Source organism: Pholcus phalangioides, unplaced genomic scaffold (genome assembly GCF_987345545.1).
Source record: "Pholcus phalangioides strain wild (caught in Gottingen) unplaced genomic scaffold, Ppha-v1.0 ptg000007l_1, whole genome shotgun sequence".
NCBI classification, from domain to species: domain Eukaryota; kingdom Metazoa; phylum Arthropoda; class Arachnida; order Araneae; family Pholcidae; genus Pholcus; species Pholcus phalangioides.
This window is the reverse complement of record NW_028301600.1, coordinates 20,691,298-20,706,755: the sequence shown is the minus strand read 5'-3', so window position 1 is coordinate 20,706,755 and position 15,458 is coordinate 20,691,298. Positions and strand designations below refer to the sequence as shown.

Sequence of the window (15,458 nt, the reverse complement as noted above, 5' to 3'; positions counted from 1 at the left end):
TCCGGTTTAAATTGGTTGTACCTGTGAACATATTCGGCAGTTGCTCGGGCGCCCGAATTGCCAAGAAAGAACCTTTATTGCAGGTGCCATTTTAAGTACCGGCTCATCAAACTCAACATCAATTTAGATATCGATTCTACCGAGCCGGCTGAATACCACCACTGCATACATACACGGGGCGTTACTGCCAAAATTAGAGGGGTGTAGTACACATGTTATAAGACAAAACAACTTTTGCAACAGAGCCTAGAGTCGCAAACGAATTCTATTTTCAGCGCATGTTAACATCTCAGTCTGACCATGGCCCTCACTTTGTTTCCACGGGAGAGATGTAACCAGTATAATGATATAGCAGCGCCTGTTGACATGGAATGCAAGCTACTGGCCTCATGAAAGGGAGAAAAAAAGGTGTGAAAGTATAACCCTAGGAGTGATAGGGAAAAGGTATTCCTCTCGCCCACATAATACTTAGGGTGACCATATGTCCGTATTACCCGGGATAATATATATATATATTGGAGTCTTTTTTTCCAATTTTATCCATCCCGACTACTTCATAAAAATGACCCGTTTTCTAGTATTTTCAACGAAGCTTATTTAGGATTAAAACTATTTTTTACAACTTATGAATTATTTCATAATAATCGTGGCTAAAAATATGAATATTTATCTCGCGTATATCTCATATTAAAACTTTTTTTTTTTGTAGAATTCCTTTCAATCCGATGAGATTTGCAGAAATGTTTCATTTCCCACCACTAGCAATTTTTCGGTGATTTCAGCAATAATTGGAAACTGTTTACTTTTGTCATCAAGTTTTACGATGACTAGTGATTTCTTGTATATTTCCCCGTATTATTTGGGATACTAAGTCCTGTATTTTTCTCGAGAAAATATGGTCAGCCTAAAATTAATGTTAGAGAGAAAAAAAAGACGGTATTTTTTTTTCCCCCTCTGTATAGTTGTCTCGAAACTTCCAGATTCCGGATAACTTGAGGTGCTCGGATTATTCGGAATTTCTTTTTCAAAGCCTCTCTGTTTTCCACCAATAACAATTTTTTTTTTCATTTTCTCTCATTTTCTTACAAAATACGAATAATTTCAGGCTTGAGAGGGTCTTAAATAGGACTGAAATGGTTTTGATCCTTAGACTGGGTTTTTCGGCAGCCTTTCAGGTCAGAATTTTGCACTATAGTAAATTTAGTTTATAAAATGAAAAAAAAACTTTTCATATATTGGGTCTTCAGGCCTTCGAGCTCTTGTCTGTCTCACTTATAAAAAAGCTATGGGTCTTAACAGTTGTGCAATGAATTAAGGACAAAACAGGTAAGAATGGGTACCCCCCCCCCCCCCGCTTCTTTCATAATCGTTTTCTATCACTTTTCGGATAATTCGAGTTTTCATTAATCCGAACTGGTCCCGTTCACCTTGGATTGTCGCGACTCTACTGTAATTGCTTGTGACTGGAAGTAAGAAATATCCCAGTCGTTCCTCGTGATGTAAGATTGCCATATTTTGGCGACTTTTGAAGTTAGGTAATGCGTACATCTCTTGAAAAAGTGGATTGCGATCCTAGGTTCCGTTGAGAACGTTGTATGTCTTGATGTGTAATATCATCTTTTCTGTTTTTGTCGGTAGATTGACACCCTGTATATATTTTAATAATATATTGTTGTGTTAGAACTGTCATGTTAGAAGAGCTTAAGTATGTAGTTGTACTTATATAACATTCTTTGTGTACAGCCGTTATGGAAATAAATGTATCTTATGTATATCTTTATGTGTTTGGTCACAAATTATTCTATGGTAGAACATATATGCTAAACCTGCCATAAAAATATCGCATCAATCTTGCTGATTCTGGAAGGAAGGTGTAGAGTTGAGTAGTTGTAATTTGTTCCTATCGATTGTGTAGAGTTGTTCACGTGAAGAAACGCAACAATTGAAAGTTATAAAATTCATTTATTTTGATACCTAAATGATAAACATACACCGCAAATATTAAAATAATGACAATAATATTTCATATTAATTTGATCAACTGGTAAATAGGATGATATTAATGGAATAAAAAAAACAATGATAAAATATAGATGTATATAATACTTTCACGTAAGCTTGACAATGAATAGGAACATACCAAAAAAAAAAAAAAAAAATCAATCGGAAATGTTTCTCAATGATGTTATTATAGAAAAAATAATGCATCAGTTTTTCTCTATGGAAGTCCAGCTTCCTCCGGGCCATTACTCATGTTATATGTTGCATAAAATAATAACTGGTTTAACTTAAACTTGGCCTGTTCTTTTTGACGTATTTCTATAGGTATACCTACGATTACGTAGCCTGGACTGTTCTCGGTTGGTATGGTGAGATGATAGCTTCGATTGATAGAGTAATGATGGATGATATGACTGAGCGTCAGTGACATTTAACAGCAAAATTGCATTATCTTTTTTCTGACTATTGCTGATTTCACTTCAGTAAAAAAACGAATTGATTTCGAGAAAAAAAAATGAATGTGGGCATCTGATTACTATTCCTTGAAATCAGAATGAGTCTTCTTGACTTAGTATTGCGATTCTTATTCCTCAATGGAAAATTGACCCTTTTTGTTTCGGGACTGTGTACATTATTTTACTGACTCCATCTCCATGGTTTTGAAATAACTGATTGGTTTTACTTTTCTTTTTGATCTGTTGACGAGCCATACCACTGTGATCACCGTTGTCATAATGATGCATGCTATCTGGTTCCCCACCCGTTACATGTCCTTTATGTACACCAATTGGTTCATTTACGGGGTAACCGATTTCTCTCTCGCCTGTTCGAGTGTGGTGAAGCCCTTGATTATTGTGGGGGCGAAAGTTCTTACGAGAGCTATACACTTCTTTGCTGCTGTCTGAGCTGTCGTGGTCAGTTCCACCCTTACCGGAGTTGGGATCTTTTAAACCATCTGCAACGAAAAGACCTTCTCTTACAGGTTCCGCAACAAGAACTTTAGCGTTGTCTGATATTCCGTATTTTTTAAAGAAATCCTGATTGATTACGACAGGGGCACTGTTGTAATCGTCACCTTCTGAGTGTGCAGAACTTGTATAATCCGGCCCTCCATACGGAGACTGATGAGGTGTTGGTGGTGCATAGGCATTTCCGTGTGGCCCGTGGGGAGGTGTTGGTGGTGCGTAAGTATTTCCGTGTGGTTCATGATGAGGTGTTGGTGGTGCGTAAGTATTTCCGTGTGGTTCATGATGAGGTGTTGGTGGTGCATAAGCGTTTCCGTGTGGGCCACGATGAGGTGATGGTGGTAAATCAGTATTTTCAAATGAAGTGGGATTGGCTGGTGATAATGGTGCGGGGGATAAATTTCCGGATTCGAAGGGTATATGAGGAGGAGCTGCAAGATTCTTATTACCAAAAGGAATGTGCATCATATTTGTAGGAGGTGAACCGCCATGACTAAATGGTGTGAAGTGAGGATTGCCTTCATGACCTTGATGGTGAAACATATGGTGATGAGGATGAGACGGGACATTCCTGTGCCCGTATAGAATATGTGGTGATGGTCGTAGTTCTGAATTGAATTCAGGAATATTATGCATATACGGTGATGGAGATCCTGCATGAATGCTTGCAGTTGTAGGTTGATTAGGATTATTAAGGCTACCTCCAGGAATATGTCCTAACGTAGACGGATTGAAACTACCCTGACCCCCTCCATGAGGGTTTTCAGGTGCAGGTTGGTTGAAATGGTTCTGTCCATAATTACGATGTTGGGGAATATGACGGAAATAGGATCTCTCACTAGAACGTACGCTCTTGTCTTTACCTGACAAATCACTGTGGAGGTTAAGCATAACATTATGTCGAGAAGCGCTACTTTCATTTGAGGTTTCACTTCCTTCGGGACGTGCTCCATTACTTGCCACCCCATCTTTTGGACGACGTCCATAATAAGATTCTGAGTATGACACTGAACGGGAAACAATAGGAAACTTTTTGTTTTTCGTAAAAGCGGCATCTAGATTTGGTTCGTTAATAGCGCTATCGGTCTGGCCACTGCTAACAGCTTCACTACCAGAAGAATATCCTGGATTTTTTTCAATATTTCCAATATAGACTTTAGGATTAACAGCAGAATCATCTTTTAAAAGTGTACCAACTTGGTGGCGAGATCGCATACTTTGAGTTTTGCTGGCGGAAAAAATGTGTTCCATTCCCGATGAAGGAAGTTTTAAACTTGCTGCGTTCCGTTTGGTGCCAATAGCAAAAATTTCCAAGTCAGTTATTCCATTTTTGACCTGAGGAATCTTGATGTCTCGTTTATTATCACTCAATGGTAATGAGCCAAACTTTTTAGACAGCTGTTTATTATTCTGCGTTAGTGCATGCAGTTGCATCTGTCCAGTTCTAGGATTAAGGTGTGGAGGGAAAATTTCAGTTTTTGATTGACGTTCCGTAGCATCAAAATTCTCCGATGAACCATGGATGAAACCATATCGTTTGTCTATTTCACCACCATATTTCAAGCTTTCTGCCAACTTATGAGCATCCGCGAACGAAAAAGTTTTTGGTGCGTGTATCATAGGTTTGGTGTTTTCCCCAACGTTTCTTTCATTGGGGAAATTATTACCTGGGAATCTCTTATCAGTTAAATAACCATTCTCTTTTGAGTCCAGAAAAAACGAAGTGTGATACCCTCCTGGTGTGTGAGTATTTCTTGCATCTTTATAGACAGTCGAGTCTTGAGAGTTACCTCTATAGAAGAATGATTCGATTTTGCCACTGTTGGGATTCATTGGTTTTGGACCTTGGCTTATTTGCTGCATAGACGAAGGCTCTGATCTGGGAAGAAGAGAAGCGGCTTTTATAGCTGTAGAGGTAGCTACGTATTTTTTAATGGGTTTAGGATGCTTGATTTTCTTTTCAGAAAAGTCTACCAAGTCAAAAACTCGTCTTTGTGGTATTTGCTTAAAGCCTTTAAATACTTTTGCATTCGCGTTGGATTCTTCAGTATTCAAGTCAAGTCTATCGAGTTCTCTTTTATCTGTAGCCTTTGTCTTTGAGCTCGTTGCCAGAGTGAGGCAAAACAAATGGAGCATCAGGACTCTGGAAAACATCTGAAAAAAAAAACCACTATGTACATATTGTAGTTTCATGGAATCAATTAAGTGCAACTTATAGGATAAGAATATGGAACTAAATAATAAATTGTATTTTTTCTTGTTACTCTGACCTCTAATATACATACAAAGGGAAAATTTATGTAAAAATTAAACCTTTTGTTTCACTTACAGATCGATATTAAAATATTTATCAAATGAATTTGAAGAATTAAGAATATGTCTTTTTCCTCAGGCATTTAAGTCAACGCCTATAACAGAAATTGAACGAGCAATGGTTTAATTCTATTTCGCGTTTTTAGGACGTTTCTAAAAAATGCATAACATTGGTTTTGTTTGAAATAATTATCAAAAGACACCAGGATATTATCAATGTGAGCAAGCATCATCGCGACAACCAGATTATAGACATATTACAAGTTCTTTAAATAGTTACTATTTCGAAATTGCATATCTTGCATTAATTTCGGTTGGTTTCACAAATGTTTCTTTCTTAGACAGAAGAGAGCTTTTATAAGGAAGTGGATATGATAATTGAAGCGTAAGAGCTCGAAACGCTTCAGTGAAAATTCTGCGTTCACTTCATGTCGTATCAACGAAATAGAAAGTTTGTTTTAAAGACTTCGATGGAACACATTCGACGATATTCTCATTTTTAAACAAAAATTGTTTTAATTCCTCATAATTATATCCATAGGTTTTTTGCACACTTGTGAATATTTTTCTTTTGAATACTTATCATGCAGATATAATTTGAGCAGTATTATTTATAGATTCTAATTTTTTCCATGGACAGTTTTTCCTCGTTGAAAACAATAATGAATGAAAAAGTCTTAAGCTTTTTTTTGGTTCACAGTCTTATCACATAGAACAGTTCTTGGTTAATTTTAAATAAAGCAAATATAAGTTGGTTAATGAAACCAACTTCTCTTATATGTGTGTATCTGGTAATTGGCAAACAATAATTTTAAAAAGTTGATAGTTTCATCTATTTGGGCACTGAAGTAATGGTAATAAGATCATTCCAGAAATACAAGGGAAAAGCATTTCAGAAAAATTTCCACAAACTAAAAAAGTATACGAATCTCTATATTACGATACTAATAAGATCTGTGTAAAATGCAGCAGAGACATGAACAAAGACAATGAAGAATGAGGGTGCACTCGCGCGGTGCTGGAGAGATTAATTATATGGAGTGTTTTTATCAAGTCTAGGTGAGTGAGAGATGTATGGTTTTGCAAAAGATCTAGCGAAAAAAACTGCATCAGTTTCAAAAGATCCTGACGTCATCAAGTATATGATATTGTTCCCAAGCCTACCCAAGGGACAATGACTGAAGTAGATGGCCTATCTCGAAAAAGACCTCAACGGTTTGAAAATCAAAAACAGTATAACGATATCTGGGAATAAGTCAGCCTGCAATAGGTTTCTTGAGAGAGCCGAAGCTTAACTTAGGCTATCGAGCCATCGGAAACGAAGAAGAAAAATTTACTTGCGAGTTATTTGCAAATAAAATCGTTATGCATTAGAACCTGCGTCAAGTTGGACACCTCTATATTATGGCCACCTTTCTATATTGGATAGTTTTAATTTGAACCAGAAAAAATCTTACAGTACATGTCCATTATATATTCCATACATTAGACACTCACATTTTTCTACTTTGGACGAATTTCAATGGAATCACAGATGCTCAACCTATGTTTTAAACAAAGATTTAAATTCGATATATGCAGGGTGCATAGGTAACAAGGCGTATGGAATTTTACTGGTGAATCGTTGATACTAGAGGAACACTTCCAGTTAGAAAAAGTATCCAAATAATGTGAATACCCAAAAATCCAATTAGAAATTTGTTGACCTGTCTCTCCTGATGCCAAAAAAAAAAAAAAAAAAAAAAAATCAACGTTTCTAAGTACAATATTCACTGAGATATTCGAATTTGAAAACGGAGGAAAGGTGGGAAAAACATTATGAAAAAAAACGGGTAAAATGGTTTGCCTGTATTTATATATACACGTTATAATTTAACATGGGAATCACGTTATAATTTAAAAATATATATATGTACAGGGTTCATAGGTGACTGTAAGGCCAGACATGACCCAAGCTCTGTCCCATGGGGGAATATAATCACATTACCCCGAAGAGTTGGGCCACACTGAAAAGAACTGAGTGTGCTGGGCAGGAAGGCCCGATTGCCATTAGCCCCGAGCATCCCGGCCCAGCAACCCCAGTCCTCAATCTTTACGATTGGGGTTCCAGGTGGTGCATAGGTAACAAGGCGTATGATATTTTACTGGCGAACCGTTGATCTTAGAAGCATACTTCTAATTTAAAAAAAAAAGAGCATCCAAACAACTTGTAGTACTCAGACACATCATGTTGCAAGAGGTTGTATAGTTATTAAAATAAAAATATTAACTTTTTATATTGGCACCCTGTGCTCAAAACCCTATTACAAAATTGTTGCACTGTCTCTCTTGATACCAAAAAAAAAAAAAAAAAATCTACGTTTCTAAATGTAATATTCACTGAGATATTCAAATTAGAAAAACGTAGAAAAGTTGGGGGGAAAAAAACAGTGTTAAATATGGGTAAACCGTTTCACATCATCCCATGAAACCGACTATCTCCATGCAATTGGTGATTTACACGTTACCTTTCTTTCTCGATGATGTATAATATAAAATTTAAAAACTCTTAAGCTCTATTTGGGCCATTTGTTTGTCACGTCGACTGGCAAATATAGAACACTATGTGAAATTCACTTGTAAAAAAAAAAACCGCGAGACGTTGTTGACGTTATATAAGGTAATTGGCGGCCCGGTAAATGGATGTAGAGTTCCGCGAACGCAATTCTTTTTTAGAAGGATATCCAGTGATGCATTCTGCATTGTATTTGTTGCCCAGACGGAAAAAAAATATCGAGACTTTCCTCAATCCGAACGGAATCGATTTTGTATATTTCTTCTTCTTTTTACAAAGTAATTCCATTACTATTTTTTTCAAAATAAGAGAAATGACGTGAAAATTAAGTTTAAGGGAAATGATAGCGGAAGTGATTCTTAAATGTATGGCACTGACCGATTGATGCGTTTCTACACGTTAAATGTATAATTCGTACGATTGGATGAAACAGTGAATGTTCATTAATCACGCGAATTTTACATGTTTAAACTTCATTAAAAACAACAAAAATATGAGACATGCCTGACTCTAACTTCGATGAGTCTGTTAGTGATGTACAATGACGCAATTACAAAGAATAGTGCCTTGGCATTACATGAACTGATTATCACTATAGTTTTCCAGAAGGTGAGGGAGACGAAAGATTTAAAGGAGTTTTGACGAGATAGGACCATGAGGGGCAAGAAGTAGCGGTTCAAGTATTTCTGAAATTGCTAATATTCGCGGAATTGTGTGCGCAGAAGAATCTTGAATGTTCGAAGAATGGCAGTGTAGCCAAAAAAAATACATAAATAAAAAACGCCTCAAGCTGAGTTCAGATCTTAGAGGAGGTATAGGAGGTATTTTCTCAAGTTCTCTTCAATAAATACTAACTTATTAATGGCTGAAAATTCCATGAACTAACTGAATTATTCAGCACACCTAACTCAACTGATACTGTACATAGATATAAGTAGATATAGGGCAAACGTAAGAACTATTTTACTGTTTTGGTTTTCTTTGATATCAAAGGTGCTTTTTTGATAATGCATGGTGGCCTGGCATCAACTCTTTTGAACAAAGGTGCTACTCCTGGAAACGTTTTTAACTTAAATGAAAGTTTTCTGCATCAGCGCTCCGATGAGCTAGCACTTGATGGTGTCTCAAAGATGTATGATTTGGAGAAATGCTTACCATAGGGCTCTATTTAAGGACCAGATCTCGGGAATTTAATCCTTAATGACCTTTTGCTGAAATTGCCACGTTTTCAGAATTGCCATCAAATTACTATTGCAGATGATTTGCTTCTTGTCATCGAATAAAAAATTTTGAGACTGTCTGCCATCTAGCTGAAGATGTTCTTGATTTCATAGTTCAATGTGGTCAAAGCTCTACAAGTTAGAATTCAACCCAAACAAAAGCAAATCTGTGATGGTACATAAAAAATGAACGATGAAACGGAGCCGCTTTTAAAACTTGGAGAAAACGTGATAAAAAATGTCAAAGAAATAAAGTATCTTGGTGTTATCATTGACAACAAGTTTTGCTGAAAAAACATATCTCTTACCTGTTTCACAAATCATAAAAACTTCTCTGCAGCTTTTATCAAAGTTGCAGAAATAATTATAGCACGAACATTGACGCGATGAAACTTACTTACTCCCAGGGGATTATTCCCGCAATCACATATGTTCCAAGCATTTGGGGTGATAATCTGAAGAAAAAAACTTAAAGGCTAAATGTATGAAAAAAATACAGAGAAGGTTTCTTCTAAGAATAGTGAAGGGTAATAACAGTAAGCTATGAAGCTCTTTTTTATCCTTGCAGGAATTCTTCCTATTGATATGATATTCTCAACCAAAGCTTGTTCGAAGCTCCTTCCACTCATCCAACGACAACGCTGTTGAAAATGGAAAGCTTGTGTCGATCTCTCATCCGGTTGCCACAAATCTCAATTAAGTATTTTGATAGGCTAATCCAGGACAAATATAATATTCTGTGTTACACTGACGGAAGCAAAATAAACGGCAAAGTTGGATTGGCCTTTGTTCTCTATCAACAAGGGATTGAAATTACACATCATCAATTTTACATTTGTAATGACTGCTCGGTTTTCCAAGCGGAACTCCTTTGCCTTAATCTTGCTCTGAAAAAAAGTTATCGAATTTCCTGGCTCTAATTTTCTTATTTGCAGGGATTCTCTTTCTTCTCTTCTTGCCCTTCAAGACATAACCAGCAGTGAAAAATTAATTGTCGATGTACAGTGCCTTTTAAAAAGCTGTTTCAATTACAATATAGCAATAGAGTTTTAATTTGTGAGAAGTCGCTGCACAGCACCATTGGAAACGAGAAAGCAGATGAACTGGCCAAATCCTCCACTACTCTTCGGAAAATTACTAAAGTATGAAAACTACCATATTCGTTCTGGAAACTCCTCTACTGCGGGGAAATAGAGAAAAATTGGAACACCGAATGTTTAAAAATCCAATACTGCAAAATGGAGTAAACGCTTCTTTCCAACCGGGCGATTATCGATTAAAATCATCCACCTTACTTTTCTTCTGATTCCTACCTCACCCAATTTTTAACTGGACACGGCAACTTCACATCCTATCTTAAGAGATTCCACCTCACAGAGAATGACTTATCGCAGTTGTGGAAAGGGAAAAGAGGATTACGAACATCTGCTCTTTTGAGTCTTCAAATGTGTGAATTCAGAGAATTGCAATTGCACGCGATCTGCGAAAGCTGTCAATCCAATGGCCACCGGGCCCATCAAAGTTGGTGTACTGAAAAGAGACCCTATGTGCCCTTCGAAGATTTGTATATACCATAAAGGACTGAGACCAAGGGCGTAGCGGGGGGGGGGGGACTTGGGGGTCTGTTCCCCCCCCCGAAATGTGAGAAAATGACCGAAAAAAGGGAAAAAGATGGCCAAATCCATTGTTCTGTCACTTTGGTCCCCCCCCGAAATGAAAGTGGTCCCCCCCCCCGAACGAAATTTCTGGCTACGCCCCTGACTGAGGCTTCTGTTTTCTTTCCTTTCGCAATGTTTCTATCATATGTATACAGGGTGATAACTATCGACCGCTCAATAATTTTACACGTGATTCTTTGTGAAAAACTAACACGGAGAAGTGTTTTCAGTTTTTTTAGATTTGACCCATAATTAATGAGTTATAACGCTTTAAAAATTGATGACGTCACTTCCAAATCCTTAAATTCATCAAGCGCACAACTTGGCGTTTTTGAAACTGGATTATATTGGTATAACCCTAATGATAAATCGAGAAAAAGCAAACCTGTTTTTTTTTTCTTGTCTTGTGTATATGTGTGTTCTTTTTCCAAATTTTTACACGATCGTTTATACCCAAAAATAAAAATGTTTTTTTTTGCTTTGAGATCAAGTTGCACTACGTCTGTGGTTATTTGGTTTGTCTAGTTTGAATGAATAAAATATTGCAAAAAATTTTGATATCAGATCTTTTTCAAGTTCCAACTTCGAAGTTTCAGAAAGCTTACATATTGCATCTATGCAGTGCTGTCTTAACGCATGGGGCCCACCCGAGCGTGGCCCGAAGACCCAAGAGAAGAGGAGCCTCACAAAAATGAGATACAGTTGAAATATTAGGGGAACATGACATTTAAATTTGCCTGGTAGGGCCTCAGAAAAATCAGAAAATCCCGGAGACCCATGGTGCTTTTAATACGCCCCTCCTGTATGGTGGTATGGTGGTAAGATGCTCGTCTACCACCGTGAAGGTTGCTGTCACGGTCCTGGCTTCGAACCCCGAGGGAGGATATAGATAAGATATTTTCCCTAACGAACTTGGGGCGACCACCAATAGACAGCGCCTTCATTTCCAACCCATTTCATTAATGGCAGTAAATTACAATATAGCCATATGGCTTAAGTTGATGTTTGGTGAAGTAGTAGTTGTGTCTAGCCCTGGGGCCAACGCAATCTAACCCATAGGATCCTATGTTATACTCGTAGCTTCTACCGCCCCCCCCCCCGGAACTTCCCATCGCCCCCAAGGGAGCGTTCACGCCCACGTTGGAAATCACTGAGAGAATAAATTTAGTCTAAACTCTAAAGGAAGAGGGCGCGGTAGCCCGGTCGATAAGATGCTCGCCTAAAGTACCAAAGGATGTTTAGAGGTGTCGCGAGTTCGATACCAGGTTCGTCCTTGCCAGGAAACTTTCCTGACACAGGGGTACAACAAAAAACGGTGACTTGACCGCAGCAAAAAATTGCTAACGCAGGGAGTCCCCATCGAGGGGTTAGCGCACCAACCTCTCGATGAGTATAAAAAAAACAAGCCTGCCGTTCGGAGTCGGCAATAAATTGTAGGTCCCAGAGTCTAATTAGCCCTCGTGTGCAGAAAATGATCTAAAGGAAGAAGAAAAGCGCCAATCGTGAAAGAAAATAACTGATCTTGGCTTCCAACGCGATTGAACACAGTATTTCAGTTCAATTTCAAAAAGCCTGCAACCCTCAGGTTTGGCGCATAACTGACTGTTATAAAAATTCAGAGCGTTATAACTCATTAAATATTCATCTGATCCCAAAACGAAAACACTTTCCTACATTAGTTTTTCACAAGGAATCACGTGTGTCGGGCGGTCGATAGTTACCATCCTGTATATTATTTCGTTTTTCGTTACGTATATATATATATATTTATATATTCTCTCTCTCTCTCTCTCTCTTTATATATATGCTCTTACAACCTTTTTTTCACTCCTTCCACAATTTTTTTCTTTTTTTTCTCTTTTATTACTTTTTTCAGTTTCTTTTACAATAATTATTTTTTTTATTACTGTCATTCTTATTCTTATTTATTATTATTATTATTTTATTACATTTTTCCTTTAAAAACCATAATTTTTCTTTTGTATATTTAAAGTATTACAATTTTTCTTTTGTTTATTTTCCGCAGCGAATATGTATATACGAATGCTGAGTGCAGCATTACATATGGCTCAATGTTCAGTGCCGTCTTAACGCATGGGCGCACCCGGGCACGTCCCGGGAGCCTCAAGAGAAGAGGGTCCTCACAAAAATTAGATCCGGTTGAAATTTTATAGAATTTACAATGTAGGGCCTCAGAAAAACCACTTGCCCCGGGGCCCCATGATGCTCTTAAGATGGTCCTGTCTATGTTATACTGTTTGGTGCATAGGGAGATATTTTTGTGACAAATTAATATATATATATATTTTGTAGAGTTGATGTCTTCAATGAACATTTTCCTTCTATTCTCCTTAAATAGAGGGGGGGCCTCTCCCTCCTGGCGATTGTACAATAAGTTGTTATGGTAAAATTTGAATTTATTTTGCAAAAAATAAAAAAATATATAATTATCAATAATTAATTAATTAATAATCATTAGCTATTAAGTAATTATTAATTAATTTGACAAATTTAGAGCTCTCACTCTGAGAGTTTTGTACAATAAACAGGACTCTCAGTTTGATGCTGAAAAAAAAACCAACTTCCATCTCTCCCCCCCCCCCCCCCCCCAAATAGCAAATTCCTCAACAAATTTATTCCAAGGTTTTACCCCTCGACCACTGTTGATAAAAAAATTTTCTCGTGAAATTCAGGAAATTTTAATAAATTTTTCTCTCATTGATTTGAAGTAGAAACTGGTCAGTAAGAATTCTGGTGAAAATTTGATTTTTCTGTAGATATATATCAAGTGTTCGCACGATTAGAAAGAATGCCCGAAATAAATGAGAATTACGATCATAGTTTCAGATAGTTAGAAATGCTGATTTAAATTTTCACTAATCGGTGTCTTGGCTACCCTTAAAACCTTTGATAACGGTATCCATTAGTACCGAAACGTGACATTTATTTTCTTTTATTATTAGTCTTGATGGCGCGGTAGCCCAGGTCGATAAGATACTCACCTAAAGTACCACAGGATGTTTAGAGGTGTTACGAGTAAATACCCGGTTCGTACTTGTCAGAAACTTTCCTGACACAGGGAGTCCCACATCGAGGGGTTAGCGTACCAACCTCTCGGTGAGTATAAGAAAGATTGCCAATCGGTAATAAATTGTAATTCCCGGTCTAATTAGCCCTTGCGTGCAGAAAATGACCGTGGTGCGACAAAACTGATCAAATTATTTGTCTTTAAAACATTGTTTTTAATTGAACATTTCTTAGCGTTTTAGACAAAAAGTGCAGCATATATTTTTCTTCATCTACACACAGACGTGATAAAATTAAGAAGTTAACTATCCAGAATAATTATGGGAAAATATCAAGAAACAAACGGCCAGAGTTGTGAAAGATCGAAATTTCCACTAAAATTCGAATACGTTTGCCGTACACTTACCTTCAAGAAGAAATTATCCAAGTGCGCTCAAGAAACAGAAAAGAACAAAAAAAATAAGAAACGCTTATAGAGAAATGTATGCTCGTCGTCTTATGAATCTCGAGATGCTGTTTTTGAGTCTTTTCGGGAAGTGGCCGTCCAATTTAAAGAAGTCGCTTTTTTTTCCTGTTTTTTAATCGAAAGTACCGCTCAGTTAACTGGCACCGGTTACACTACACTACTTGGAAAAGCAACAGCGCCGAAAGGGTAAAATCAGCAGCAAGAACAACAACAAAAAAAGGCATAAAAATACTACATTTGTAGTTAAAAATCAGTTTGGGCTATCTTTCTCTCACACATGCGATTTCTCCTCCCACTATTAATTTTCCTTTTTTTACTTCTTCGACCGTTTGCATTAGGTTTAGTTTAGATTTGTCTTCCTCTTGTGCCCGACGGAGCGGATGGTAACCTGTATCAATGGCTTTTTTTTTTATTCTTAACATTCCTTTCGGTTGAAAGAACGCATCTCGCTCAAGAAAAAAAAAAAAAACATCTTATCCATACTATTGTTCTTTGGAACTGTCGAATGCAATTCATAAATGTATAATTTTCACCGAAAATATTAAGAATTAAGGAAAATTGTATGCACAAAATGTGGTGGTTGCTTTTTCTCACTGTAGGAATTTTCTTTTATGTTTCTGGCTGTTAAGCCCCCGACTTAAAGGATTGTGCAAGTTCTGAGTTAGAAATATGGTGAATATGAACTTTAGGGATGTTATATGAACTTTCATCAGAGGGCAGCACTTAAAGTTGAACTTTCAGGGGAGATTTAAGAGGGCTTCCAGGAGAAAGTGCCTCCGGGAAAAGTGTGATTTATTACATAAAATTTAGCAATAAAATTCTGGTAAAAATTGCATGTAAAGATGAATATACCTTGCATTATTTTGGCTAAAAAAAATTGAACGAAGTGAATTATTTCTTCGCAATGATGGGGGGAACTATTACATTCGGCTGGCTGTGGAGGGGTGGGGTGGGGGGTAAGGGGGGAACAAAGACTTTGAAAAATAATTCAGAAGAAATTACTTTTTAAGCTAAATATGGTGGGTAAAATTGTGAATACTCTCAGAAAATAGCATAACGAGAGCCATCTTAACGCATGGATCCCATTTGAACATGACCCGGGGCCCCATGTCCATAGGGAGCGTACATGATGAGATCTCGTGCAATGATTTTCGACATTAAGTTTTAATAAGAGGCCCCAGAACATCACGCCACAAGGGTGGAGCTAACAAGGCTCCAGCCCTGGGACCCTTGACGATTCTCATAATTTTTTGT

General features: G+C 37.2%; 1 protein-coding gene across 1 annotated transcript; it reads right to left on the bottom strand.

The window, feature by feature from the left end:
* Positions 1–1,999: 1,999 nt before the first annotated feature.
* LOC149085046 (uncharacterized) lies at positions 2,000–14,312 on the bottom strand. The gene is made up of 2 exons (XM_089232818.1): positions 14,145–14,312; positions 2,000–5,120 (listed from the first exon to the last, which is right to left on the bottom strand). The coding sequence occupies exon 2, from the start codon at positions 5,118–5,120 to the stop codon at positions 2,592–2,594; it is 2,529 nt and encodes an 842-aa protein (XP_089088944.1). The 5' UTR covers positions 14,145–14,312; the 3' UTR covers positions 2,000–2,591.
* Positions 14,313–15,458: the final 1,146 nt, after the last annotated feature.

What these genes read in the sequence shown, in the direction of transcription:
- LOC149085046 (XM_089232818.1), bottom strand. Translation starts at nt 5,120, where the DNA reads ATGTTTTCCAGAGTCCTGATGCTCCATTTGTTTTGCCTCACTCTGGCA.